The 15,442-nt window shown below is 41.8% G+C and overlaps 1 protein-coding gene across 1 annotated transcript in view; it reads right to left on the bottom strand.

The window, feature by feature from the left end:
* Positions 1-15,442, bottom strand: part of Usp8 (ubiquitin specific peptidase 8) — a 55,616-nt gene that overhangs the window by 27,324 nt on the left and 12,850 nt on the right. Inside the window, exons 6-9 of the mRNA XM_010638666.2 lie at positions 8,730-8,892; positions 6,753-6,795; positions 4,744-4,888; positions 463-625 (exon numbers count right to left, since the gene is read on the bottom strand). Coding sequence (XP_010636968.1) covers positions 463-625; positions 4,744-4,888; positions 6,753-6,795; positions 8,730-8,892 — 514 coding nt within the window. The remainder of the gene's footprint in view (positions 1-462; positions 626-4,743; positions 4,889-6,752; positions 6,796-8,729; positions 8,893-15,442) is intronic.

Here is a 15,442-nt window from a genome sequence, read left to right as displayed (position 1 = left end):
CACCAAACATTTTTAAAGTCTTTGTTAATTTGATCAGTGAAAGCAGCACTGATTCCATTAAAGCTGACCATTTCTATGGTTAGACCTACAATCTCTTCAGATTTGGGGTGTTCAAAATACTTATGTATTTGTTGAAAATATTTTCTAATATTTTCTGCCCTCTAATGTGTATGGTTTTTTTTTTAACATCTAATAAATTTTTTTTATGAAGTCAAATCTGTCAATCTTTTTCCCTTGGCGACTTCTTTTGCCTTTATGCTTTAGCTTAATTCTAAAAATACAATTTTATATAGATCAGTTTATTATTTGGGGATTCAAAAATTTCTTTAAATCTGAATTTTTAAAAATTCCACAAAGCATGATGGATCTTTTAGGTCTTAAGAAAACAACTAATCAACATGGCTTCCTAACAAACCAGAGGAGACGTGTAGTTAAAGTAAACTAACAAGGAAACTTGCTAACCTTGAAAAGTGCATCTTTCAGACTCCGTAGAGTTGTTCCAAGCTGTAAATCTTTTGCAGAACTAAACCAGTCAAGAAGCACCACATAATCCACATTCCCCCTCTTCTTCCATGTGTCTTTAGAATCGTCTGGGAGGTTTGCTTCAATCCAACTAGCAGTGACTCTGAAATGTATTAACATTCATATTGGGGCAAAAGTTGATGAGATCCTAGTAAACTAATGGAAGACACTGAGTTTTCTTCTAATCTGTACCACAGCAGGCCAGTTTTAAGAAAATTCCTTCCTAGGGTCCACTGTCTATTAAGTAACCTAAAACCTTTAACCCTCTCACTACTGCACGTTGGAAAAGGACTGTAATAATTACTCAAGACCGAAAGAGGAGGTTCAATCCTGGCCCCCTCTTTTTTTCTTTTCAAGAGCCCAAACTGAAACCAGAGAGTCATGTGGGCACAGCTCTCAGCCAAAATAAGCAATGGGGAACACCTTGCTAACTTTATTCACTTAGCAGTCCTCTTATCCACACAGATAATCAGTAATTCAATGGTAAAAACTTCACCTAACATAGAGCATTTACCATGTGCCAGATACTGTTCCAGATCCTTTTCCACTGAACTCCCTAAACTCTCACAACAACCTATAAGGTAGACATTACCCCATCTTAGCAGAATCCAGGCACAAAGGGGTTAACTTGCCCCAAGTTACAACTGATAATGGAGGCAAGATGAAAACTTAGGCAGTTCAGCTCAGGTCTATGCTCTCAGCTACTTTACTCTGCTTCCTCTTCCAGCTTTTCTTTTTTTTTGGTACTGGGGATGGAACTTGGGACCTTGCGCTTGCTGGGCAGGCACCACCACCACTGAGCTAAAATCCCCAGCCCTTTCTGCTGCCTCTTCCAATCAGCTCTGAAGAACACCAGTGCTGCATTACAGCATGCTGTTCCCCTCATCTTTTGATTGTGTAAGAGCAAGAGTCCTCACTCACAATGGCCAGTAACACCATGCCGACCCTGACACGGGAGTGGCCCCTTCGCCACACCCTCCAGCCCGCTGGCTTCCTTGAGCCTCCCAGTTCATCCGGGTGTGCTCCTGCACTGGGAGGGCCTCTGCTTTTGCTGCCTCTCTGTTTGGAACCCTTTTCCCCACTAGTATCTATCTGCATCATTATTCCCTTATCTCTTCCAGCCTTGGAAATAACTGCCTCTGAGGCCTCACTGGATGAAATGTTAAGACCCACCCCAACACACATGCACACACGCACGCATGCACACATGCTTACACTCACACACACACACACACACATGCTCCCTCCACTGCCACCTCAACAGCACTCATCAGACATATTACCCATTTTGTAAGTTTTTACCTTCTGTCTTACCCGCCCTATTTCCCCATTAAAGTGCAATGAAGGCAATAATTTGTATCTGTTCAATGACTTAGCTCCAGCATTTGAAATCACAGTGACTCAGCTCACTTTAAGTGCTTGTAAGTATCTGCTAAATGAGTAATACAAATGGGCCCCTCTGGGTAAGAAGCGCCATCATTTCTGGCAAAGCACTTAGCACACAGTAGGCCTGTTAATGTCCGACTGATGACAGTGGCAAGCAGAGCAGGACTGGGAAGACATTACCCACAGGCAGGACTAAATGGTGTGGGTGTTTTTAAAAAAATCCTATTCCTAATAATGTCGGTTACTTTATCTTCTAGGAAGTAAAGAAAGAGGAGAGGCAGAAGAAGAAATAAGAGAAAATGCCTCCCAGGCCTGGGGATGAAGCTTGGTGGTAGAGTGCTTGCCTAGCATGTGTGAGGCCCTGGATTCCATCTGAGTACTACTGAATAAATTAGTAGTCATAATTCCTCCTGATATTAGAGACAGATGCCTGGTACAAAGAACGAGAAAAATAAGATGTGATATTCTTAGGGTCCATTTTCAACTCCAGTGATATATCTGCCTAGATACTGCTCTCAGGATTAATATTCTACATACACTCTGAGAAACAACTCTATCAACCAGCACTTGCCAAACCTCGGTCCATCATGTGCCAGCTTCAGTTTACACCAAGTCTGCTTTAACATTTAAATGTCATTTAACTATTAATAATTCAATTTAAAATCATCTTTCATTGGGCCGGGGATTTAGCTCAGTGGTTCTGCTGCCTGCCTCAAGCACAAGGACCCAAGTTTGATCCCTGGTACCAAAAAATAAATAAAATCATCTCTTATTGAAATAAACTTATTTTAATAAGAAACTGTATGTTCCTATATCCCTGGAAAACAGCATCAGAGCCAATAGGTTAAGTAAGCCTAAAAAGAGGCTGACTATGCTCACAGTGACGACCACACGGCGATAAGAATAAAGGAACTGCAACTCAGCGCAGAACAGAGGTGACCCTGAAACACCAGGCAAAACCTGAGCAGCCAGCCGTGAAGACTGCAGAGCGCGAGCCCACACGAGCTCACAGACCGTGAGAGACAGACAAAGCAAGCATCTTCTCTTAGGAATTGGGAGTTTCGTGTTCTGTCCATCGGAACGCTTATCCTGTTCCATGGAGTGAAGTGTTGCTTGCTTCTAGAGTAGGAAAAAAAGCCACTTTGGCTCTTCAAGGGGAAAAAAAACAGGCAGTTTCTGGGGTGGGTGAGGAAAAGGCCTGTAACCGAGGGCAGTGCCTGTCACGCTCTGGGGCTGGTGCAAAGGGCACCTGCGCTCATGTGAGTCAGGATTAGTGAGGCTTGCTGGGCAGAGTGAGCCCTCAGGACCACAGTGCCTCTGTCCAGCCTATAAGGCTTGTTCTCTGTAAGAAAGGGAGCCCTAGGAAATATTATGAAGGGGCAGCAGCTAAAACTGAAACAGCTTTGGCCAACTGAGGCCTCCTGGAACAAATTATAAGGGAATAATTTTCTTAATGTGCAATTCTTTCATCTTCAACCTAAAATCGTTGAGATTCGCACAAGTCCTGACTGCAAACTCAAGAAAGACCACCAGCTTTCTATTGATACAGATTATCCAAAGACTACAACTTTGTCTTTTCAAATTCTGGGAATACATTTGGATCTGCCTGGTTAAACTTAACACTCCACAACTTGGTCAAAACACACTATTCCTCAGGTCAGATATCTACCAAGGGTCTGTAATATGCTAAGAGCTATGAAAATTTTATCTAGTTTTTAAAAAATCCAAGCTTTTAATGCTGTTGGTAAGCCTTAGAATGGTTGATTTTTATTTGTCAGTACTAGTGACTGAACCCATGGCCTTGCATATGCCAGGCAGGTGCTCCAGTACTGAACAACATCCTCATCCCTCTTTAATATTTTTTTTTCAAGACAGGTTCTCAGGCTGGTCTCAGAATCAGAATCCTCTTGCCTCTGCCTCCTGAGTATCTGGGACTACAAGTGGGAGCCAACACACATGGCTAGAACTACAGACAACTAATCCAATCCTGTAAATAAGATTGATTTAAAAATGCTCAAAACAGTGGAGACAACCCTGGGTGTACACATCCAAGCTCAGCTCTGCCACTATGCCACAATGATTTTTAGTCTGCAATATACACATGAAGTAACTTTACACCTTTTTTACTAAAAAAGAAGGGGGAGCTCTTACTAGTGTCAGGCACTGTGCTAAGTGTGTGTGTGGTGTGTATAAAGTATCTCACATGAACTTCTCGAAACTTCTATGCAGTGGGCAGTATATTATAGTCCCCATGTTACAAATAGAAATGGGCTTAGTGAGGTTTAGCCACTAGCTAGAAATAATATAACAAATGACAGTTATCTGATACAACCTGGCCACAGAGACTATATTAATACTTTGTTAATCATTTAGCTATACTTTTTTTTCCTGGTACTGGGGACCACTCAGGACCTTGTGCCTGCCAGGCAGGTGCAGTCCCACTGAGCTACACTCCAACCCTAGCTATACATTTTCTAAAAAAATATTTGTACATCTTATCACAGATAACAGTTTGGGGAATTCTGACCTTTAAAACAATTCAATTAGTTCAAAATTTGGTACTTATGATCCACAAGCTTATGGACAGAAAATGACAGAAGAAGTCAGGCAAGGGCAGTTCTGCTTCATTTCTAATACAACTCAAATGCTGCAGCTAGGAGACAATAGCCAGGGGGTGTTTGAGATTGCTCTTCCAAAGGATAAGGCCTGTCAATACTAAGCAAAGAAGGAAACAGGCAACAGGAAAAGACCGACTACCTTCTCTATGGCCAGTGGGCCGGGTGGCAGGCTTACTGCTACGCAGCCCGCCCCCAATCTAAATACTCAGCAACCCACCCTGGACTGATGGCTTCTTCAGGAACACACAGAGAATCAGCAATACAGGAATCCTGGTAATCCTGCATTCTTCGGGCATCCATTATCATCAAACTGATGTTTTTATCTGACATCATTGTGTACAGTTCCTTCGCTGTGACTGCTCCTTGGAATGGAGAGACAGGATAAGTGACAATAAACACCAGCTGCGTGCATTAGCATAGCATTACACACAGGACAAACACAGCTTCTACTAGAACAGCGAAGTGTACTCAGAATCACACTTGCTTTCTCATCGTACCACTTATCTCTTAACCTCACATCAGATGTCGTCTGTGTTAGTATTTACAGTACCTAGAAACCAGGGCCATGTTTTGTTTACAAAGTGTTAAATGTAAAAATTTCAGGTCTATGGTAGAACACTTGCTTAGCACTTGCAAGGCCGTGGGTTTGATTCTCCAGCACCACCAAAAAGAAAAAAAAAAAAAATCAAAACGTGATGTTGAGGTTACACCCTGTGTTGGCTGTTACTGGTATAAAATAAGGAAAATTAATGTGTACATTATGAAAATAATTCTATTTTTAAAAATCAAGACAGGAGAAATGGAAAATTGTTCATCGGAAAATATGTCTATTGTTCAGAAATTCGTAAAAGGCTTAAATTCTTTTTGAAAAGTCTCCGATGGGTGTTATTACGTATATCTGAAAAACTTTTAAGATTTTCAAGTATTCCTGAGTAACAGCCCAGAAGTTTAGCATTTATGCCCCCACTGTCCCATCGGCATGACACGGTTCCCTGGCAGCGTGCTGCCTGGGGTGCTGTGGGCGGTGGCAGCTCACTGCACCCCGAGGCCCAGGGCTGTAGAGCCTGATCTATCACTACCTGGCCAGTAAGAAAGAGCCCACCACTCCTCACTCTGCCTCATGCTCAGTCGTTGGCTCTCAGTCAAAAAGGAGAAGGACTGTTTTATTTTCTCTAAGAAATCCAACAAGAAAGAAGGTAAACCTACTGACATTATTTACTGATTTAATGGGGCACAGGACCTGACAAAATAAATGTTCCCACATTGCTGTTTCTCCTCAGCTCACCACCAGAAGGGAAAGCCCTCTGGTACAAACCCCCCTGCTGCTAACAGGCACCAATCCCTCTAACCACTGAGTGTGTTCTGACAACAAAACACGCTCAACAGGCCCCGTCACCACCGAGAGAGTGGGGCCCTAAACAGGAGATGCAGAAGGACAAATGGGTAAAAAGTAACCTTGGAATGACCCGGCAAGGGCTTCCAAGAAGGCACCCTACTCAGTTATTTTAAAAATTGTTCTACAGCAATATTTTCAGTAGAGAATTTATTTTAATGTTACATATAATTATGTTTAAGTTAAATCTTTGCAGAGACAGGAAAAACTTCTAGTAGATGAAAACAGTTTCCTAGTCTTGACTATACCTCCTACAGTAACATCCAAATTGTCAGTTTAGTTTTTTCCCAGCAAGTGAGACCTCACGACTCTCCAAACTGTAGTTGTAAATAGTAACCACAGCTAATGCTTAAAACTTTACTGTATGTTACATATAGTAACTTGTCCAATCCTCACAACACCCCATGGAACAGGTTCTGTTATTGTCCCCCCTTTACAAATGGGGAAATGAAGGTTAAAAAGGTTAAGAAACACATTCAAGATCACACAGAATTCAGAGAAGGAGACAGTTTTCAAACCCAGGCAGTCTGACTTCTCAGAGACCATGTTCTAAACCACTATACTAAACTGCATCTAGAAAAGAAAACAAGTACAAATTGTACTTTTGATGTTTTCAACTGCATAGTCCCATACTCTATCACATCAGGCTAAAATTATTAATAAATATGTCCCACAGTAAACAGATACAGAATCTCAGGCAATTTTGCTATAACTGTACAAACTAAGAAAAACTGTAAGAGTCTGGACACAATGCTAAGAACCTTACTATATAGAATCTAAAGTTATTCTGATTTAAAGCGCTCAATAAGAATTTAAAAAGAGAACATACTTACCTTTCTCTAAAGTTTCTTTTTTTTCACTCTTTTCACCATTGATCTGTTGCACAGGGAATTAAAAAAAAAGGCTTAACTTTAATACTTCAATGAAGGGGAAAGCCTAAGAAATGAAGTGTACTGAATAATGATATTTTATAGAAACACACATCAACAATAATGGTACTAGCAAGGGCCAGGGATTTAGCTCAGTGGTTCCAGCACCTGCCTCACAAGCACAAGGTCCCAAGTTCGATCCCCAGAACCAAAACAAAGGAAAAAAAAACAAAATGGCACTCAACAGTGACTGTGGCATAGACAACAGCTAGAATAACTAGCAGCATATCAGGATCATAGGACATTTCTTCAATTAAGGTCAAATATAATTTAAAAGGACAAACTGCTATACAAATGTAGTGTTTAATTAGAAAGTACTCAGTGTCCTCCATTACATAATTAAAGGAAATGTATCCAAAGTGTTCCTTATGTTAATTATGTTTCCTAACCTAAACAACCTGGAATAATCCTGTAAAGTACTTATTTTAAAGATGGGAAAACCAAGGCCTCACCTGAATCTATGCATCAATTTCGCACCACTAATAGTAACAAAATAAAAATTACGTGCCTCGCAGAGGATACAAATGCAGCACACAATATTATGAGGACCATTCTTGCCACAAAACAAAACTTGAAACTGACTGTATGTGCAATAAAGGCAATATGGGAAACAGAAAACTAAGTTAAATGACACAAGGAAGAAGCAGCCAGATAGACAAAGAATGCAGCTCACAGCCCAGAATTAGAAAGCCCAGCCCGTTAAATGAAAAATGAGAGGATGCCTCATTTCTGAGGACCAGCACTCTGTTTGTGAGTGCACCCTACGTCCACTTCCAGTAAGTCCCTCTCGTGTCTCTTTAAAAAAGAGAGAAATGAGAAGAAGAAGAATCGCAAATGGAGATTATTTTACATCAGTGATGGGGACCCTTTTAGAGCTTTCGCTAATAACACACAGCCCTCTGTGGCGCATGTGCCACAGGCCCACCACCTCCGTTTCAGGGACTTCCGGGACGTATCGACCAGACAGCCACTCTGGTTTGGATCCTAATTCAAACAAATCAACTTTAAAGTGGAAAAAATCACTTTAAAACAAGTACCTAAATCTAAAACTAGGCGGAATATCAGATTATATCAAGAATTACTAATTTGTAAGGTGGGAAAATAGGACCTTGGTTATTAAGAAATGTGAGATATATAACAAAATACTTAGGAGTAAAATGGTACATGAGCCTAGAACATGCTGTGATACAGACTTAAAAGTATGGCAAATGTTAGCTGAACAAAGTTTGAGTGAAAAGGCTTAACTGTATTCACTTTCCAAAATAAAAAGACAAAACAAAGTAAAAATAACACAGAGTGACCAACCACTGCTGAGAAGGCAACACAGTCAAGAGTTAATAAAGTCCCTCCACAGAAAGTCCCTTCTCACTTCTTGGACGCCCTCTCCAGTCCTGGTACTCGGGGACAGCAGCCATCCGAGCCACACACACCTTCTGAAGCAGTGTCATGGTCACACACGACAAGGTCCCGAAGGGGACAGACCGGACTCTGTCAGTTTCATTGCTAGAAAGAAACCTTTAAGATCATCTATTTCAAGATCTTTGTTTGGCAAGTGAGGAAACTGAGTCCCAGAACCATTAAGCAAAGCGTGACTGGGCCCAGAACGTGGACACACTCCATCACCACTCAAATGCAGTTTCTTACACTCTGACCAAGTTTATGATGGCTGCTAGAAATGTAATGAGTGGACAAAACATTTCGCTGCAGAAGCTCATAAAAATCCCTGGAATTAACTGAAACTGGAATGTTTAATTCAATTTCTAATTAAAACACTTTAAATTTGGCCCCTGTGGCCTAAAAAATACTTTACTTAACTCCTCCTGAGCAAATCATCTGACCACGAGAAGCACACTTGGACTTTACACAACAGATGTGAAGTACCTTTTGGGGACTGCTTTTGGAATCCAACACATTCTCCGGAGAACCTTTAGCTGTCGTACTACCGTCCTCTCTGCCCGCTTCCTGCCGCTTCTGCTGCTGGAACTGCTCTTCCTCCTGTCGGTCTTTCTCTTCGAGCTTTTTCCGAACTTCAGCTTCTTCATATCTAGTTGAAAAACCAGCCACGATGTATCTTGTTGGCGTGACAGAGGAACGTGAGCTGGACACCGCCCTGCTCCAGGTCCATGAGGGCTCACACGCATGCCTCCCAGGACAGCTGGCTTTCCTCACAACGAACAAAAGCCTTGCAAAGAGCTACTCTGCACACTCAAGTTGAGTAACTTAATGTTCCTTCCTGCTCACTAATTTCAATCTTTATGTAAAATTTTTCTTTTTTTACGGTGTTGGGACTGAACCCAGGACCTCTCATGATTTAAATCTGCTGCAATTCCCTTTTCAAAGGACCTACAAGCCCCTACTTCTCCCCACAAAAGAAACAGTTCCAACGCCAGGTCTGTGATATAGAGCCAAACGGAGCCTTCACACGGTACTGGGGGAGAGCCAGAATATCACCAAGGCAAACAGGCCATGCTTTTCTTTTCTTTCTTTTGAAGTACCGGGATTGAACCCAGGATATTCCCCAGCCCCAGCCCCGCTTTAGCCCAGGCTAGGTTTAAATTTGTGAGCCCCCTGCCTTAGCCACCCAGAATGCTGAGATTATAGGGGTGTGGCACCAAAAAAAGCTGTTTGGTTTTTTTAAGGATGACTACACTGAAATTTCCAACTTGTTGGAAATTAAAGTTATCTTAATTACAGTTAGTAAATACTAAGGAATTCGGAATTATTCCGTTAACTTATAAGCACGTGCCAGGGAATACATGTTACCAAGCCCCTGCTGCCTTGTTTGCCCTGAGTACAACCAGTAACACCTGTGACTTTCAGAGGAGCAGGTGGGGGTCTGCAAACAGTGTGGACAGAGCCAGAGAACCAGACAGTGCACTGTCTACTAAGTTCTACTAAGACTGTAAAGCACCTACTACCACTGTGCTCAAGGACGTAAGTGAAAAATATTTTTGTAATAAATCAACAACCAGGAAACCTCCACGGTATATAGAAATTGACATTACCAAAAAAGGAACCAAACAGAAATTCTTGAAGTGAAACATGTTTAAAAAGAGAAACCCTCACTTGAAAACTGGAGATAACAGTCAAGTACTTACAGACCAACAGAAATTAACCAATCTGAAGAACAAAGAACAATTTAAAAATAATGAAGAAGAAAAATATGGCCATACGGGTATGCTGAGGGTGTGGCGATCACCAGTGTATAGTTGAAGTCCCAGCAGAGAATGAAAATGGGGCAAAAGAAATTTTTTAAGAAATAATGGACAAATGACCTTTCCAAATTTTATGAAAGACATGACTTTATAGATGGAGGGAGCTCTGTGAATCCCAAACAAGAGAAATGCAAGGTAAAGGATCCCAGACCAAATCATATCACAGTCAAAACAAGGCTACAGGGGGTAATGTGTTTCTTTTTTGAGACAGGGTCTTCCTAAGTAGCCCATGAGGTCCTTAATCTCCCAATCGGCCTGCCTCAGCTTCACAGTGCTTTGATTACTGGTGTGTGCCACCACACCCAGCTTGAGAAAATCTTGAATCAGACAAAAATAAAACATGATATACAAGGGATCAATGACAGGTGACAGACACATTTCGACATCAGAAATAGTGGATGCCCAACAGAGTATCTTTAAGTGCTGAAAGGAGGGGCAGAAACCAGCATCCTGTATATCTAATGAAAATACAGTGGGCCTTGATTTACGAACTGAATTTGCTCACAAGGGCTGGCTATAGCTCAAATTGGTCAGTTAAAGGCTCAGGCTCCTCTACATCGCCTTCCAAGTCTCTCTGCTGTAAACAGGCCAATCTCAAGTGTCCTTAGAGAGACAATGGCCAGGGATTTCCCAATGAACCCCTCACAGGAAAGGATGTGTCATGTTCCTTCCAGAGCTCTGTAGGGGTTAAGTCTGTATCTGAGACCATCTGGAAGCACAGTGGCATTTGGGTCCTACATAATTCAAGACTTTGGTTATCAGTTAAAACACAGTTTGGTCATAATCCAAGTTGTTTATCAGGCCAGTCCATTGCAGCCTTTGAATAAAGAAGAAATAAATAAAGATATCTTCTAATAAATGAAAATCAAGAATTTGTTCCCAAAAGATGGGTACTAAAAGAAATGCTAATGGGAGCCAGGGATTTAGCTCAGTGGCTCCTGCACCTGGCCTCACAAGCGCAAGGTCCTGAGTTCTCAATTCCCAGTACAGGAAACAATCAAACGAATGCCAATGGAACTTCTTCAGGAGAGAGGAAGTGATTCTAGATAGAAAACTGTATCTGGAAGGAATGGGGAGAGGCAGAAATGTTAAATATATTAGGTATGTTTCTTTCATCTTAATTTATTTAAATTATACATGCCTTTTGTTTGTTTTGCAGTTCTACAGATGAATCCAGGGGGACTTGACCACTAAGCCACATTCCTAGCCTGTTGTTTTTTTTACTTTTTGACAGGTTCTCACTAAGTTGCTCAGGCTGGCCTCAAACTTGTGATCTTCCTATCTCAACCTGCCAAGAATCCAGGACCAAAAGCAAGCGCCACCACACCCAGCTCTTATGTGCAAAAATTATAACTTTATTATTAACAAAAAGTTCTAATGGGCTGAGGATTTAGCTCAGTGGCACTGCACTTGCCTCACAAACGCAAGGTCCCAAGTTTGATCCCAGTACAAAAAATAGTTGTAATGTATGAGGGAGTGATATATGTGACAACTAATGCATGAAGTATAAAGGGTGGTAAACAGACACATAGCTACAAGGCCTTTATACTTTATAGGAATAGATATTATTATATACATACACATACATCATAATGTGGAAAGAGAAAACAGAAAAGACATAAATCCCTACAGAGCTACTTTTTAAAAATGTAATGTAATTAAAAGCTAACAGGTTAACATGGAATTCTACACAGAATAACTCGAAGGCAGGAAACTAAGAAATGAAAAGCAGATGGAAACTCAAAGGAAGCCAGATAACTAAGAAATGAAAAACAGATGACACAAAGAAAAAAGCAGACCTAAGCCCAATGATAGCAATCATTATGCTAAATATGAATACAGAAAAATACTAATAATGAGGCAGAAATCGCCAGAACGAGTAAGACCCAGCACATGAGCTCAACATGAGACATACAGACATCAGACAGGCTGAAGTGAATGACAAAGACGCAAAAGTGAGAACACAGACTATGCAGCTTTAGCTGTCTTCAGGATGCCGAATTTAGCTGAGTAAAGAGAAACATAATAATGAGGCCAATTCATTGGGAATTTATTTATAATAGACAGAAATGTTTATATGCCTTAAATCAGAATTTCAGAATACACACAGCAGATAATGGCACAAACAATACAGTTAGAGACTTAACATTCTCTCTTGGTGACTGTCACAACTTTCTTTTGAGACAGGGTCTCGATGTATAGTCCAGGCTGGCCCTGAAGAGTGCTGCCGCCACCACACCCAGCCAGTAACTGTTACCACTTAAACCCTAAAACCTCAAGGAAACAGTGAAGGTCCCAGCAACACTCACAACACGTCCTAAATGACATGCACTGCTAAGGTCTGAAGGTGACCTGGGTGTGCAGGGTGGAGGCCTTCAGAAGGGGACCGGGCTGGAGAAGGGCGTCAGGGTGCAGCTGCCAGGACCGAGTGTGGCGGCTTTCTGAGAAGAGACGGAGACAGAAAAGGCTCCTGCACAACGTGCCTCAGTCACACAGGGTCCCACCTCAGGATGGACTCTCCGCCTCTAAAACCGCTAATTCAATCAACTTCTCAACTTTACAAAGTTCCCTCAGAACAACACAGAACAATGACAGGACACCAGATTCAGCTGTACTTTCTTTTCAAATACACACAGTTCCTTCACTGAGACAGACCATATGGCAAGCCATAAAACAACAACACAGTTGCCGGGGATTTAGCTCAGTAGTTCCTGTGCCTGCTTAGCAAGCACAAGGTCCCCAGTTCAATCCCCAGTACAAAACCAAAAACCAAAAACCAAAAAACAGTTAAAAGGGATTGGACATCTATGACCACAATGCAATTAAATTAGAAATAAATTAGATGCTTAGAAAAATCACAAGTATTAGGAAATTAAACAACATACTTCTAAATAATGAATGCATGGGTCAAGGGAGAAATTACAAGGGAAATCAGAAAGTATTTAAAAATAAATTATTAAGCTCTACTGCGGAAACAAAATGCTCTTTGATTTACAAAAACCAACATGTTAAAATAAAATAAATGAAGACCAAAGTGAACAACAACCAATAGGACAGGATGGTGAACCTTTTAGAGCTTTCAAAGGTAACAGCCCACAGCAGAGCCCATGCCATAGGTTCACCACCACTGCTGCAGGATTTAAAAAACAGAGGCTCCCCACATTGCCCCTGTCCTGGCAGCAACCAGGGCTAAGTGAACTCTCAAATCATAGGGGACCAAGCTTCCTCGGATACTCACTCCCCCATCTCCCCTCTGCTCTGGGCAAGAACCTGCTGGCAAAACCGTCATGCCATGGACCTCAGGGTTTCCCTCTAGTCCTGCCTGTCTCAGAAACTAGCATCTATTTCTCTGTCACAACACAGGAAGGAGAGCCTGGACAGTGGAGATGTGCGGTTATTTCGCCTTGCCCCTTTGAAGCAAATCAACAGAATGCCAAGAGAAGGCGCTGCAAAACAAGTCTGCTTCCAGTTAATTACAGCAGCAGCACACGCGAACTGAGGAGCTCTCCTCGCCAGGCGCCAGGCTAAGTGTGCGCACACATGAATTTGCTTAAAGTACTGAAGAGCCCTTAAGAGGCAGGTCTGTTTTCATCCCAGTTACAGATGAGGGAAGAGGCGCAGGGAGACGGCATAACTTGCTGAGACCACAATCAGCAATGGAAGTCTGGCTCCACACACTTACCAGAAGCATTCTATGCACCAACAGTGTGTGAACTCTGCCCTAGGAAGCAAGCAAAGTCGGCCTGAATCCAATTTGAGGGCTCAAATGAAGGAACTTTAAGATTTTCTTTTTCCTGTTTCTTCCATCACTCCATGCTACCTCCACCTTACCACCTGTTCACTTCTACAACAGACTCTGCAAAGCCACTCACAGAGCGGGTCTCCTCCTACCCTGGAGCTCTGGCTGGTGATCTAAAGTGACACCAAGGTATCTCTCTCCCTCTGACTGACTTCTGGTTCTGTTACCGCCAGCCCAATCTCCTCTAGTCGCATTCCGACACCCACAGACTAGCTCATCCTTGACATGAATGTAAAAGAAATGGATGAGTGGAAGTTTGACAAGCACCTCACAATGACAGGTACAGCTGAAATCTGGTTTCTAGCCAATGACTAAGGTACTTTTGCCAATGCCTTTTTGGGAACATGGATTGTGCTCACCCTAGGATTGGGGAGTACAAACCATACCATGACTGGGTAGTTTAGCAAGAAATTTACCCTAAGATGGTCACGATTTTCACCAAACTCTAGGCATCATCTTCCCAATGCCTCTTCTCACAGTGCTGTCCTGAGAGAGAGAGAGAGAGAGAGAGAGAGAGAGATCCTAACCAAGTACAAATTTCAAGAACTTAAAGGGAGAAAAGCTGTGTAGTCAACTCAGCAGGGCATTATTAAGGACACAGGTGAAGATGTGTTAATACAGAGCTTCTCTAAATGTCACTAAAAGAAACCAAGCACATGAGGCAGAGGGCAGGGAGAGGACTCATAGGAGGAGCCCAAGCACAAGATTCTCCCCATGTAGTGGCAAAGTAAATCACACCACAGGAAAAACTCAGCACATTTAAAAGACCTTAGAATCAGGATGATCCTCAGAGGTCAATGAGCAACAGGGACCTTGCCACACTGAAAGATTTTCACTGCGCAAAAAGTCAATATTGCAAACTGACTTATTCTCAGTGACTTCTTCCATAAACAGATTTTATTTTTAAAGAAAAACGTGTCAAGGCATTAAAGAAAATTATGCTTGCTTTGAGAAGAACCTGCTTTTGTCACTGTAATCTACATGTATTTAATGCTCCGAAGACACACACTGCAAAAGAAACATTCTCTTCGCGTGAACCCTGCACATTTGTTTAAAAGAAGTATGGGTAATAAAATACACTAGAAATCAAGCTCCACTGTACCAACGTCTTCAAACATCTTATGATCGCAGTCTGTCCGGTGACAGGTTCTAAAGAGTTTTATATCAACACTACTTTCACCCCCATCTCCTAGATGCACAGTCTCAGAGGAACTAGCTGCCTGCTGAAGAATCCCCCAACCACCACCTTTCCCTGGTACCCTTGTGACAAAAGCAGTCAGCAGCAAAGACACAACCTACAACAAAATCGTCAGCCCCTCCACCACCTGACCTCAGCTGCTCAACTGTCCTCATCTTTGTCTTTGAAAGGGCTAAGAGTATAGTTCAGGGGCAGAGCACCTGCCCGGCAGGCATGCAGCCCTGGGTTCAAGTTCCAGCACCACAAAATGAATACACAAAAAACGTCTCAAACTTTATTTTTAAAAGAATAGTTTTAAAAACAAGTGATACATTTTTATGGATTTTTTTTTTTTTTTTTTTTTTTTTTTTTTAATTTTTTTTTTTATTTTTTTTCATTCTTT

Source organism: Fukomys damarensis, unplaced genomic scaffold, assembly GCF_012274545.1.
Source record: "Fukomys damarensis isolate Sample0158 unplaced genomic scaffold, DMR_v1.0_HiC HiC_scaffold_17, whole genome shotgun sequence".
Classification (NCBI taxonomy): Eukaryota; Metazoa; Chordata; class Mammalia; order Rodentia; family Bathyergidae; genus Fukomys; species Fukomys damarensis.
Note: the sequence above shows the minus strand (reverse complement) of the source record. Positions and strands in the feature narration are given on the sequence as shown.